Source organism: Tamandua tetradactyla, chromosome 11 (assembly GCF_023851605.1).
Source record: "Tamandua tetradactyla isolate mTamTet1 chromosome 11, mTamTet1.pri, whole genome shotgun sequence".
Taxonomy (NCBI): domain Eukaryota; kingdom Metazoa; phylum Chordata; class Mammalia; order Pilosa; family Myrmecophagidae; genus Tamandua; species Tamandua tetradactyla.
In genome coordinates, this window is record NC_135337.1 from 13,135,774 (window position 1) to 13,149,943 (window position 14,170).

General features: G+C 51.6%; 1 protein-coding gene across 3 annotated transcripts; it reads left to right on the top strand.

Annotated features, from left to right (window-relative positions):
- Positions 1-1,073: 1,073 nt before the first annotated feature.
- On the top strand, positions 1,074-14,169 carry EPS8L3 (EPS8 signaling adaptor L3). Of its 3 annotated transcripts, XM_077119986.1 has the most exons (19): positions 1,078-1,330; positions 3,328-3,394; positions 3,575-3,639; positions 5,359-5,517; positions 5,820-5,969; positions 6,070-6,125; positions 6,521-6,678; positions 6,768-6,883; positions 7,156-7,279; positions 7,363-7,424; positions 7,676-7,750; positions 8,107-8,255; positions 10,912-10,996; positions 11,239-11,273; positions 11,767-11,950; positions 12,161-12,289; positions 12,621-12,694; positions 13,204-13,336; positions 13,561-14,046. In XM_077119986.1, exons 2-19 carry the CDS (start codon positions 3,364-3,366, stop codon positions 13,570-13,572), a joined length of 1,797 nt encoding a protein of 598 aa, XP_076976101.1. In that variant the 5' UTR covers positions 1,078-1,330; positions 3,328-3,363; the 3' UTR covers positions 13,573-14,046. The 3 variants fall into 3 exon arrangements, with proteins under 3 accessions (XP_076976099.1, XP_076976101.1, XP_076976100.1); XM_077119984.1 differs by having other exon boundaries at positions 1,074-1,330; positions 13,204-14,168; XM_077119985.1 differs by lacking the exon at positions 1,078-1,330 and adding an exon at positions 1,340-2,745 and having other exon boundaries at positions 13,204-14,169.
- Position 14,170: the final 1 nt, after the last annotated feature.

Consider the following 14,170-nt stretch of genomic DNA (forward strand, 5'->3'; position numbering starts at 1 on the left):
GGGCTAAAATCTCCTGGGATGGTCTTGGGGAGCCAAGGTTGGTGGCGTCAGATGCAGATGCCAGCCCCCAGACTCCACAGGACTATTAAAAACCACAGCCCCAGCAGGGTCCCGACATTCTGCTCCATGAGAAGCCAACTCCACGCTGGGCCTTTCTCCTCTTCTTTTCCCTCCTGCCTGGTACCTTTGGTTTCTGTTTGCTCCTAGCTATCTTTGTTAGCCTGTGAGTTCCCAGAGGGTAGGAGGCCTGGCTCACCCTGAGTGCCATGGAAGGTTGTTGTTTTGTTTTGTTTTTAAATTTTTATTGTAGTAATATAAATTTTCCCATTTTAACCACTTTCAAGTATACAATTCAGCAGTATTAATTATATCTACAATGTTGTGCTACCATCACCACCACCCATTACCTAAACTTTTTCATCACCAAACAGAAACATACCAAAGAATGTTTTTAAACAAACTGAAGTTCTGGGCAGGTTTGTAAATGGGGACGAGGCAGGCCTCAGTTTCCCATCTTTGCTAAAGCCAGCCAGGCATCAACCAGGAGTCTAGGTATAGGGGTGGGAGAGGAAAGAAAATAGAAGACCAAGGAGAGGTAAGTGAGAAAGCAACTTGTTAGGTGGGAGGGGGCTAAAGGAGGGACAGAGCGAAGTAGACCCCAGCAGAAAGGAATCTCAGCACACCACGTAATGCCCACTAGGGTCCCATGCCCCAGTGCCCACCCACTATAGGAAAATCCATATTCTGCTAACAGATGCTACCTGGGCACACATGACCACACAGCACATGTGCAGCATACACCTACACACTGGCACATATGCCAGCCCACAGCTTCCCCAAAGCCTGGGGTCCACCCCCAGACAATCTCACCCCTGACTACAGAACCCAGATTCCCCTGAGCACCCTGTCCTTCTGGTCCCAGCCCTAGTGACTGATGCTGACCCGGGGCCCCAGGATAGATGTCCAAAAGGCAGAGGGAAAAGGGGGCCACACTTAAGGCCAGAAGCAAGCAGAGGAGGGAGGCCGGAAGGCAGGGGTTTCTGGCTAAGCTCGGGGCAGCAGCGGAACACCTGTTAGTACCTGCCTGCCAGGGTCAGACTTGGGTGGCAGCAGGCGGGGCCTGGAAGGCCTCTCCACCCACTAGGGTCCAAAGAGCACAGGTGTGGCTGCCTCTTTGGCCTCATCCCCACAGAGCCGGCCTGTCCACCCCGGGCCTGCCTGCTCGCCACACTCTGCCTGCGGCCACTATCGAGAAGCCGCTGCCCTCCCACCACCAGCTTCAACACCAGCCTCCCCAGGGGCACCAGACATCAGGCCTCGCCGGTACCAGGTAAGGATCCAGCCCCTAGGGAAGATCAGGGCCCGCCCAGCCGCGGGGGATCCCAGGGTAGGAGAGAAACTCAGTGGCTTCCCAGGCCAGGGTCTCCAGCCTAGACCCAGACCCAGCCAGAAAGATCAGTCCCAAGGAGGTCTGAGAAGCCTCTCTGGGCTGATCCCCCAGTGTCTGCTTCCAGCCCCTCCACGTGGGGGATAAATGGAGGCAACCAGGCCGCCATAGCACCTCACCCTCACTCCCAGCAAGTCCAACCCCACTCTCTGCTCCCCTGTCATCTGGGATCTTTAGCAGATATCTGCTCTCAGGGGCCCCCAGGCACCATCCTGGGGGAGAGGAGCTGACAGGGCAGAGCTCACTCTCTCCTCAGTATCTAGAAGCAGGCCTGGGGTGAGGCTGGGAAGAGAGAGGGGAGGCAGGCTTGTAGCACTCCTTCCCCTCGGAGAAGAAAGGGGGCCGCGTCTCCCACAGAAGGAAAACAGATCCACATGCTGCCTGCACATTTCCCCCACTGATTAATAGAGTTCATTTCCACATCACGGAGCCCTCTTATCAGATCCTCTGTTACTTTCATAACAGTCATAAACAACAGGGGTGTGGCCTGCTCTTTTACACTTTGCCCAGGATGTTTCAGGGTGCATCATGCAGACAAGTGGACGCCCACGAAAGAGACACTGTCTCCATCATGGGCCACACCTCATTCAGGTGACATGTCCCCCTGATTGGCATCCACAGATTCCCAACCTCATCCTGCAAGTACACACACACACACACCACATTTAATCCAGTTCCATCTCAGCATATAGGTATTCTAGACCCATTCTGTGCCAGGAAGGTGCTGGGGATACAGCAGTGACCAAGTCAGGTGTTCAGGAGCTCAGAGCCCAGTGGGGAGGTACTTAGGTCAACCAACATTAAAGCATGGAATTTGCAGTTAGGCAGGTCTGGTTCATTCTCTATTAAATACTGACTATGACCTCAGGCCTGTCATGTTCCTGGAGCCTCAGAGCCCTCATATGGGAACAGAGATTAAAACAGTCCCCACCTTGTAAGGTTGCTTTGAAGATGAAATGAGTTCATAAAGGTGAAGGCCCTAGAACAGTGCTTGGCATGTAGTACCAACTAAGTACAAGCAGATTGCAGTGAAAAAGAAATGTTACACTATTTATAAGGGACTCGGCACAAGGCTCATAGCACTAACCATGGAGGTTGTTGTGGCTGTTATTATTGGAGAGAAATGGACAGGGTATGGCATGGCATCACAGAGGGCAATCAGCCAGCAGGGCACAGTGGGCAGCCAAGGAAGGCTTCACTGAGGAGGTGATGCTTGAGATGGAATTGAAAGGATGGGGTGGTGAGGGGCTCAGTGGGGAGGGTGCAGAGTATGGAGAAGCAAAGGGACAGGAGACGTGGTAAGAAATTCAGGGAAGGGCAGATGAACAGCCCATCACTGAAAAATCCTTAAAATCCCATCCTAAATGCCTGTACACACACACACACACACACTCACCGAGAGCGTCCCAACTTAAGAGCCAACAGCAGCCTCCTTTCAGTTTGGACAAGAGGATGTACTCTTTCAGAGCAGGTTGCTGAATCCCCTGCCTTCCCCACAGCAGCTGGGGTCAGTCCACTTACCCAGCCCAGGATGGGATCTGGGGTTTCCAGTATCAGGTCGCAGATCTGTTCATTCCACTTTCCTAGGCCCATCAGAATGATCTTTATTGACCAGATAATGGGAGGCCTGGAGCTTGCCCTGAGACCCAGCCATGCCCCAGCCACCTCCAGGCCTAGCCAAGATGGTGGGCTCCTGGGTAGAGGACACTGGCTAGAGACTGCTCTAGAAGGGTTCCCTGGAGCCTCAGGTCCAAGCTGCAGGTCCACATCAGGGCTGAGCTCTCCTACTCCACTGTGTCCTACTCCCCTGCCCTAGGGAATCTTCTCCCCAGCTCTGATGGGGCACAGCCACCTCAGGTTCATCTGTCTCCTTTGTTCAGTTTAGACACTAGTGAACCATCCCTGGCAGTTCCAGCATGTCCAGGCCCAGCAGCAGAGCCATTTACTGTAAGCTCTCCACCCCCGCCCCCAAGTCTCTTTCCCCTTCCTGCCACCGAGCTGCCTCAGCCTCCTCCTCTGCCAGTCTCCCCTTCCCCATACAGAACTCCTCCCTGCAGCTGCCCACCTCTCACCCTCCTGTCCCCCACCCATCCCCTTGCTTTGCCCGACAACCCCATTCCCCTGCAGTAAACCGGAAGGAGTATGCACAGAGCCTCAGCTCAGAGCCAACCCTCCTGAAGCACAGGGTGGAGGTGAGTACCCCTGGACCCCAGATGGTTTCCCAGCACACAACCCAGATATTTCCCATGTGCCCACCACCCTGCCTAAAGAGAGACAAATAAGACAAGTCCTTGCCACAGAAGCCAAAAGCCTGACCCGGCCAGATTCAGATCCAACAAGTCTAAGCAAACATCTGTTAAGTGCAAGGGGGATGGGGGCTGTTGGGGACCAGCAGCACAGGCCAGGTTGATGGTTAAGGGGTTGGTGTCTGGTCCCGAGGCAGGAAGAATTAGCCAGAGCCTGGGCCCAGAGGCGCCTGCCATGGCATCTTCCTTCGCAGCCATACTCCTGCACTGCTGCCCATCTCCCCACAACACTAGTTAACACTAGTGCCCAGGCCAGGGGACTGCTATTTGCTCAGGATCTGGCATGGCTGGAGAAAGGAATGTGTGAGGTCAGCAGTCCCTGAGAAGGCCTCTGTTGGAGAAAGGAAGTCCCTGTGTTTGAGTTCTCCAGATGGGTGTGAGCTACCTGGAGGGTGCAATGGAGTCTCTGGCCCTACCCAGGAGGATGGCACTAGCTCTGCAATAACTGGCAAACTGGAGGACTGTCAACATCACAGTGACAGGGCAGACTTCAAGGGTGTGACTGTGGTAGGGCATACACCTGGGCAGGCAGAGGCTTCTAGGCTAGAATCAGTCCCTAGGCAGCATCAGATGTTAGAGTTCTAGTGGAGAAGAAGCAGAGAGGAACACCAAGGTGATGGTCTGGAGGTTCCACGGGGCAGCACAGTTGAGTGGAGATAGGCCAGGGGTACTAGGCTTCACTGCAAGGGGGGAGTTGCTTACTGGCTCCATTTAGGCCCAGCAGCCAGGAGCAGAGAGGAGACATGTTCAGCATGACCGGGAGTTTGCTCATGATGTCAGGGGTCTCCTAAATTTGCTGGGGGTATAAAAAGCAGGGAGAGGAGCTAGGAGGTATGTAGGAGAAAGAGTGGGCAGGAGGCAGACTTATCTCCCCCCAAAAAATACGCAGGGCAGGGGAGAGCAGGACAGCTTTTGTGAAGCCAGTGTTTAGCTAAGAGAAGGGAAGAGTCTCCTAGATGAGGGTGAAAAGGGAAGAAGACCTATAGGAACAGTCAAATTAGTGAGAGTCAAAGACTTGAGTGAAGTCTGAGCTCACCGTGGATCTATGTGGGCAAGAAATCAGGGAGAAAAGGTGCTTGATCTCCTTCCAGAGAGACTGGAAGGCAGTGGACTAGCAGAAGGAGGAAAAGCATTCTGGATTTGGGGAACAGCAGGAGCAAAGACACAGATACAAGAATATTATACTCAGGTCAGTGAAGGAAGAGACCAGTCTGGGACAGAAGATTCCTAAAGGGAGCAAAGAAGGCAGAATTTTAAGGACCTGGAGGAGCTGAGACTTTGTTGGGTGGTTAGAGGACACATTCACCACCACCCAGCCCTCACCTGGCCTGGACTGTTAAAAGCCCTGAATCCAGAATGTCCTTCCTCTGATGTCCTGAAACCCCTCATGCAGCACCCCCCAGAGCTGCCTGCTTCTGCCCTGGCCCTCATATTATCCCCTGAAGGTTATTTATTTGAATTACTGCAACCTTCCTTCATAAAGAGGCCAAAGACATATCTCCCTCCTCTGGCACCTTTCTTCTCCCGCCTGTCCCCACCCACTGTTACTCCTTGCCCCCATCTCCAAACCTTCTCCTGGTCCTGGGCCACCACTTCTTCCCTCAGCACCTGATGACGTGTAAGCTGGGGACTCAGAAGGTCCAAGAGCCCAAGGATGCCCTGAAGAAGCTGCAGGAGATGGACACACAGGGCCGTGTGTGGGGCCAGGACTTGCTCCTACAGGTCAGGGATGGCCAGCTCCAGCTGCTGGACATTGAGACCAAGGTCAGTCCTCTCAGCATGCACAGCTATGGGTCATACCCAACCTGGAAAAGCAAGCACCAGGTTCTGCAACTCCACACGGCCACCCTCCTCCAAGTCCCAGGCAACAGCAGCCACCCCACCCTCCTATGACATACCCACCCAGGTCTGGGCGGAGACCAGGAACACAGGGATAAGGGGAGGTGATACCCCAGCCCCAGGCCATGAGAGGGCTGGGGTGCCCCGGATCAGGAGCTCCCAAGAACAGGCCAGATTCTCAGCAACCTCACCACCGATCTCACCACTGACCTCTCTGTTTAACCCAGGAGGAGCTAGACTCTTACCGTCTGCACAGCATCCAGGAAATGGACGTGGCACTCAACATCTGCTCCTACAACTCTGTCCTATCCATTACTGTGCAGGAGTCAGGCCGGTCAGGCAGCAGCACTCTGCTTTTCCAGTGCCAGGAAGTGGGGGTGAATGGCCAGGGCCGGGGTAGGGGAGAGAGTGGGGAATGGGGTCCACAGACCAATACCTACACACACAGCCTGCCTGCCTGCCTGCTATGTCCCCCAGGCAGAACGTCTGAGGACCAGTCTGCAGAAGGTTCTGGAAGAGGAGCTACAGCACAGGTAGGCAGCCCCTGTGCTTTTAGGACCTCAGAGCTCAGGCCTGGGAGGGCCAGCCCCCAGCCCCACATCTTCCAGAATTCTACAGACCAACAAACCTGGTCCTGGAACTGGGAAGGGGACAGGCTGGGGCCAGGGCACAAATAGGGATGGTGAAGGGGCTGAGGCTAGGCCCAGGAGGCACTAGAAACTGTCCTTGAAGACTGACATGGGGCTTGAGAGGGCCTGGAGTTTAGGCAGATGAACAAGGGTGGAGTCAGGGAAGGGTCCAGATGAAGACTGACAAGTGATGGGAAGGGCTTCTGGAAAGTGGTGGTGGTGCCCCGGGGTTCAGTATGGGAAGGGCCTCTGTCCCAAAAGCCTTGTCGAAGACATGTTCCTCGCCATGTCCTCAACAGACCCAGATTTGGAGCTCACCACCTAAACCAGGACAGACGGCAGGGGTCCCCTCTGGAGTGGGCACCACCTCTGGAGCGGGTACCACCTCTGGAGCGGGCATCTCCTCTGGAGCGGCGGCCCCTTCCAGAGCAGCCCCACCAGATAACCCCAGAACACAGTAAGTTTGGGTAGTAGGGGCAGATGGGAGGAGAAGGTTTTGATCAAAGATCAAAAAGGCTCTGGGTCCACAGTCTCCTTACGTTGCAGGTATACGACCATCCCCAAGGTCCCAGTCTCGCCACTCAGATGCCCAAGAACCAAGCGTTTCCTCTCCACCTTCTCTAACATGGTCCCTATTGTCCGAGGATCTGGAGAGAGATGAGGTAACTGCAGATTATCTGGGGGTGGATAAGGGTTTCTGGGCCTGGGGAAAGGGAAGATACCAATACTCCCCCTCCCCCTGGGGGCCCAGGGTCCCAGGATGGCCAGGGCAGGCTCTGAGTTAAGGAGTGCCAAGGAGGCTTGGCCAGAGCCTGGGCTGGGCCTGAGGCTGGGGGCTTGTGGTAAGGCAGGCAAGTGGGGGTGGGGGCAGGCTTGGGAATTCCTGGGATGGGCTTAGTTGTCTCTTCAAGGCCATGAACTGTTTGTGGTCCAGGAAATGCTGAACCATGTCCTAAGGGACATCGAATTGTTCATGGGAAAGCTGAAGGAGACCCAGGCAAAGACTGGCAAGAAGAAGAAGAAAAGACTGGGGAAAAAAAAGGACAAATATCAGGAGGGTGAGTGCTGAGGGCCAGGAGAGAGGAGCGGGAAGTCAGGAGTTGTGTTGGGATGGCCAGTGACTCACCATCCACTTCCACAGGGTTGACACGGGCACAGTACATTGATTGCCTCCAGAAGATCAAGTACAGCCTCAATCTCCTTGTATGTGGCTCTTCAGCAAGATCCTTGCCCTTCTCCCTTCCCCCCCTTTCCTTTCAACTATCCTCTGTTCTTCTAGTCTCATAGGCTATCCCTTCTCTGGTTTCTCCCTCTGAACCACTCCCTTCCCACTTTTGGAACTTTTGGAGAGTGCCAGGCTCCAAACCAAAGCCCAAAACAATCACTGGGGATCTGGAGCCCTGGCAAAGGCAGGGTGGAGGAGGGTGGTGACAGGCTTTGCCCTCTGTCCACAGGCGAAGCTGGCCACCAGGCTGCAGGGGACAAGTGCCCCTGAGTATGTGCACACCCTCTTCCAAACTCTGGAATCTGTGAGTTGGGGGGGTACAGGGTGGTAAAGAGGGACAGGCTGATGTCAAGAAGGAGCAGAAGAAGGAAAGGAGGCTTGGCGAGAAGGGCAAAGGAGCAGGGGCCAGGGGAAAGGCAGCCAGAGGGAGCCTGTGGGGCCCACCCCTTGTTCACAACAACCCATCCTTCTCCTTACCCCCAAGATACTATCCCTGTATGTCCAGCATGTCCCTGCAGGCTAGATGGCTGGAGTGACAGCCAAGGCCACCAGGACACTGAAGGAGACCAGAAGGGGCAGCAGGCCTGACAGGGCTCTTGCCCACCCCCACTCAGACCTATGGGAGCCAAGGATTCCTAACACCTTCCCTCCCTTCCTCAGATCCTGGCACATTGCCCTGAGTCTGGCCTAGCAGCCCAAGTGATCTCACCCCTCCTCACCCCCAAAGCCATCGATCTGTTGCAGTCCTGTCTAAGCCCAGCTGAGAGTAACTTCTGGAGGAAGCTGGGCGAGGCCTGGACCACCAGCCAGTGAGTGAAAATAAGGCCTGAACTGAATCAGGGGTACAGGCCTTGGGGTCACAGGGCAGTACATCAGAGGTGGCCAGTCTCTACATTGTCCCGAGCCTGTAAGATTTCAAAACAAATGTAGGGATGCTACAGAGTTTTCAACATTTTACTTGGCTAAGTGTGAAGAGTTAAAACAAAACAAAAAACCCTACCATGGCTGATGAAGGAAAGGCATTATGTCAGAAAAAAAAAAAAGAACAATTCTTCTCAAGAAAGGATAGCTGGCAACCTTCTTCTACTAAAACATTTTTCTCATTTTGTCAGGGATAAAGCGAAAATTTTGTTTCAATCCAGGCCATAACTTAAGAATGGCTCATGTAGATTCTACAAATGCAGCATCAGTAAGACTTAGTGACCCATTGGGGGGGGGGGGGGAGTTAAAAGAGAAAGCTGGCAGTCCAACCCTCAGGTGACAGGTGCCACCTGGCTGAGTGTTAATGTGAGAACCTTCAGTATGGAAGGGATGGTTGAAGCCACCATGAGAGGTGAGAGCTCCAGGAAGGGCCTCCTATCTCACTTCAGCAAGCACGGTCTATTCTGGTCCATAGCAGAAGAGGGTAGGGCCTTGGGAAACATCTACACACAGTTGGCAAAAGGAGAAAAATTTAAGGACGCATAGAGAAATTTGGGGAGTTAAGAGAACCAGAAAAGCAGAAGCATGAAAGCCAAGAGAGAAGAGGGCTTTAGAAAGACAAAGAAGACAACAGGGAAATTAAAACAATTTATCTGCTGAGTCTTTTTGCCTAACGATCAGCTCTTTTCAATTCAGCCCCACTTAAAGAGTATTTTTGTCCAATTTGTCTAAAGACATGAATTCAAAACAATCCGTTTTTATACACTCTTTTGGTTCAATCATCACAGTGAAATCAATTATGGATTCTGGATTTCCCATCTCATAACACTGGAGACTAACAGTAACCACACAGGTCAGCCTTGGAGCACAATGGCCATCGTAGTTGGGCTGGCCTCATGCTGTTTGGGCATAGCCCTTACATTTGTCTAACGTTAGCAAGAAAGGAAAGCAGACATTCTGCAAAGGACCCAAACAGAGGATCTAGGACAGACCCTCAAATACTTTCATTCAGTTGCTTTAATATTCAGTAACAATGCTGGCTATACCTTTTGTGTTTCAAAATCCAGCCTCACTTTAACAATTTGAGATCTTAGGAAAACAGATCAACAGACAGAATTTTTAAAAGACACCCACAAAGATGCAAAACAACTTTGTCTTTCATAAAATGAGATACCTTTGATAAGTAGTAATATTAAATATAAAACTGCCAGATGTGCCCTTGGGAAGATGTTTTCAAATTTCTAGAAACAACCAGACATGAATGAAATGACAGAACATAGAAAACAAAATAACCAGAGAGGTATAAATACCCTCAAAAGAGTTGCATTTTAGGCAAATTATATTTAGGTGATTTGATTTTAGGCAAAATGACCCACAACTATAAATAATACTAAATGCGCTGTTAAACTAGAAGGATGGAAACCACGCAAGACCATTGGATTGGCACTAAGGAGGTTATCAGGACTTCAGGGGAACTAGCTGCAATAGAGGAATGGTATAGGAAGAAATCAGCTGTAAGGACTAAAGAAATAACCTGAAGTGAGAAAATGTAGGCAGGGAATATAGGCACATTCTCAAGAAATTTGACAAAGATAATAGGATGACAGCTTGAAGGGTATAATAACAGGACCAAAGAGAAGCAATCAATAAAAGAAAAAGATACAGAAGAAGGACTAATTCATTTGTTCCCATGGAACAAACATTTATTGGCTGCCTCTATGTGCCAGCAAGTTGTTCAGGGACGAACCCTCAAAGACCTCAATACAGTATGAAACACAGACATGGGAGACTTGTGAACACTACAATGTGAGAAGGGCAATGACCTATTGCCTATACTGCCAAGGTCAGCAGCAGTGTAAAAGAGGCAATAGTCCTTTCTGCCCCAGTGAGTCAGGGAGGGATGCTTCCTCAAAGAAAAGAGTAGACATTCCTAGGATGGGCAAGATGGCAACTATTGCAAGCAGAGTAAACCTGGAGCCTGCCAACAGCACACCCCTTCCCAGTCCTGTGCAAGAGGCGAGAGGGAGGCAAAGCAGCAGCAAAGCAGCAGCACCCACCCACCCTAGAGTTGGCCAGAGTGGCCCCACTACAGCCTGCTTCACTAGTTGGGAGTTCCTCAAACTCTTTAGTTAGAAAAAAGGGTTCTGCTGCTGGGGAATTGAAAAAGAGGTTAGAAAAAACAAAACACTGGATAAGATGATCCCAAGGGAGTATTCCAGCCCTAACACTCTAAGGTTCTACTATTTTAATCTAAACCCTCAATCAGTGTGATCAATTACCCAGCATGTCGTTATGGGGTTGATGTATCTGCACTTCATAGACAGAAGTGAGGCTGGCCCAGAGATAACTACACTGTGGGATTTGCTCATCCTTAATTCTGTGTCTCTTTTGTGAGCATTGAGGCTTTTCACCTGTGCACATGGGCCATGTCCCCCATCAGATAGGAGATCCCCAAGCTTAGGCCCTGTCATCTCCTTCCTCCCTCTCCGCATCCCACAGAGGGCACAGAGCAGACAGGGATTCAGCTTTGTTCCCCACCTCCAGGGCCAACTGGACAGGCAAGGAGCCCCCACCCTATCTTCCCACATTTTATGACGGCTGGCAGCTTCCAGAGCCCTTCTCCAATCAGGTAAGTGCTGCTTAGCACCGAGCCCTACCAAAAGCCCTAGTCTCTAGCTAGTTTTAGCCCTCCCGGGCCAGCAACTGAGTAGGTGGGTGGTGCATATGGGTGCCTGATTCTGCATGGTGGGGAGACAGGGAAGGGGATACAAAGCAACTATATATGAGTAGGTCATGTCTGATATATCAGCTTCCTGCCACCATGCTGGCTGACTTACTGCTCTTGCTCACTGTCTGTTTTGTTCCTTACAGGCACCCTTAGGATACCAGGACTCTAATTCACTTGGGTATGCTCTTGGCTCAGTAGAAACCACATGGTCCTAGGGAGAGAGGGATGGGACTGATCTTTTGTGTCTGGATCTCTACATCTCAGAGATCTTCTGGGCTCTCTTTCAGCCAGACATACATGTACAAGTACATCCCTTCCCTACCTTGGGTACAATGAGCATTTTGTTTACCCTTATACGCTCCAATTCCATCTCCTTCTGACACTATCCATACACACCTGATTTCTCAGGGCTCAGATATAAAGTGATCAGAGGAGAGCTCAGATGTAGAAAATCTTACTGCTGGAAGTCTTCAGAAATCAGTGACATTTCAGACCAATATTGCCTGCCAAAACCCCCACCCAACACTGACCTGCCATTTAACTCTGTGGAAACCCAAAAGTCACCGCCAGAGTCCAGGAAGGAGAGATCTGGGGCTCTCCAGACTGGGACAGGGGCTCAATTTTCCATTCTTTAGCCATTGTGACTCTGTCTCTGGGGGGGGATGTCCTAGGTTAGGGAACACCTCGCACTTTGCACAGGAGGAGACATACAACCACGGCCCTCAGCCTGGGAGCCCCAATCCCCTGCCCTCCAGCCCCAGACCTGTCAAGCCAGCCCTGAAGATGCAAGTCCTGTATGAGTTTGAAGCCAGGAATGCACAGGAACTAACAGTGGTCGAGGGAGAGGTGCTGGAGGTGAGGACTGGACTTGAGGCTGCAGAAAGAGGTGGTGGTTGTGGGGGCTACTGGAAGCCTGGGGTGGCTGGTCCAGGTCTGGGGCTGCCATGTTGGATAGCCTAGAGAAGAAGAAAAAAGGAGGAAATGACCAGAAGGGAGAAAGGCTTGCTGGGTGGGGTATCCGGCTAAACAGAGGTCCAGGGTGACTAGGGAAGTGACTCTTGGCAGGTTCTGGACCAGAGCAAGCGGTGGTGGCTGGTGAAGAATGAGATGGGACAGAGCGGCTACATCCCCAGCAACATCCTGGAGCCCCTCCAGCTGGGAGCCCCTGGGAACCACAGCCGGTCATCCCTTCGGGTACTACCCAGCTTAGACTCTCCAGGGAACCTATAAGTCTTGAGTCCCAGGTGGGGTGCGGAGATGGAGGGGACAATAAATGACAAGTGGAGGAGATAGTAGTCCTGATTCAATTTAATCAGTACAATCGCATGCTTCCTATGTGCGAAGCTTTATCATGCTGGGCTCTAGGGCCAAGAGCAGAGAACAACTCAGAGTCCCTGCCAGGCAAGCAAACTGTGCAGTGAGCTAAATGATTTGATGAGAGTCCAGAGAAAGGACTCTAATAATGACAGGGGATGTGAGTGGCTGTGAGATAAGATGGCTTCTGACCCGTTTCCACTGATTCTAGGCTCCAAATCTTCGACTTAGCTCCAAGCCTGAGGAGGTCACAGCCTGGCTGCAGGCAGAGAACTTTTCCACTTTGTAAGTGCCTATTCTCGTGGTGTGTGGGGGGATAGCCTTTTGTAAAGGGCTCAAATAATAACCAAGGAAACCCAGAGACCCAGAAAAGGCAACCTGATCTATACTGCATATGACAGGCCCACAAGCTGCCCATCCCTGTACTGTCTCTAGTGAGTAAACAGAATGGAGGAGGAGGCTTGTCCACATCTAGGTTAGAGCATTAGATGGAGAGCCCCTGTCATGGTGAAGGCAGCAAGGATGAGGGCAGTGAGCTCAGAAGACTCTAGCCTGCCAGCTCAGCTATAAGAGTCTCTTTCAGAGCATGTCTCCCTTCAAACCTGGGAGTTTTAAAATTGGATTAAGCCAAAATGCTCATCTCATTCCTTTACTTCCGGACACCCTATTCCATAAATTCTCCTGTGACTCCAACCTCCAAGCTCCAAGCTCCAATAGCCCCTTCTCTACTCAAATATTCAAGACCAGGGTCCTACCACTTCACCGCTAATAACTTCTGCTGGTCTTATTCACAGCACGGTAAAGACACTTGGGTTCCTAAATGGAAGCCAGCTGCTTCATATGAGACCTGCAGAGCTACAGATGCTGTGTCCAGAGGAGGCCCCACGGATCCTGACACGGCTGGAGGCTATAAGAAGGATGCTAGGGGTGAGGACATCCTAGGACCCTGATTCCCATTGCGGGTATCTGATCTCCCGGTGAGAGTGAGAGGGCAGGCCTCAACGCTGGGTGGAACTGAGTGTGGGAATGCTCCCCCAGAAGCTTGACCTTATACATTCAGGCGTGCCTTGGGGCTCCAAGCTTATTGCAGACAGGAGCTCTGGGGTTTCTTCATCTGGCACCAGCCTCAATGAATCCTTTTCTTTCTCTAGATAAGCCATTAGATACCAGCTCAGACCCCTCCAAGTTCAAGCCCCTCTCACATACCAGATGGCAGATCTGATACCTTTTAGAGCCCTCCACCTAATCTCCTCTTCCAAGTGCCCATACCTCAGCTAACACAGCAAAAAGGATACAGAGGTCCAGAGGCTGAGGAAAATGTCGCCCCTTCTTGCTGTGTTGGGAGCCCTCCCTGGTGGCTTTCTATTTATTGTATCTCTTAACTAAATCTGGAATGCTTCTACTTAGGCTTGTCAGTACCCTTCTCAGTCTCCCTTCTTCCCAATAAAAGCAATTTCAAGCTCGCCATGTGCCTCTTTTGAAGCTTCTTCTCAGGCCTGGGGAGGCAGGAACAGCTGGGACACTGGGCATGCAACAGCAGCACCCCTCCATCCATCACTGGGCCAGATCATCTGAACGTGAGTGGGACTCCCCACTGCAACCTGAAGCTGAGAGTCAGAATTTGAGAATTATGGTCCAAGCTCTCCTTTCTTTCTAAACAAAGTTCAAAATAAGCCTACGCTTGCCATCTTTATCCTTCTGTGTATATTTGTCCCAGAACATTCCAAGGTATCCAGCATAGCTGGAAACACAACACTTCAC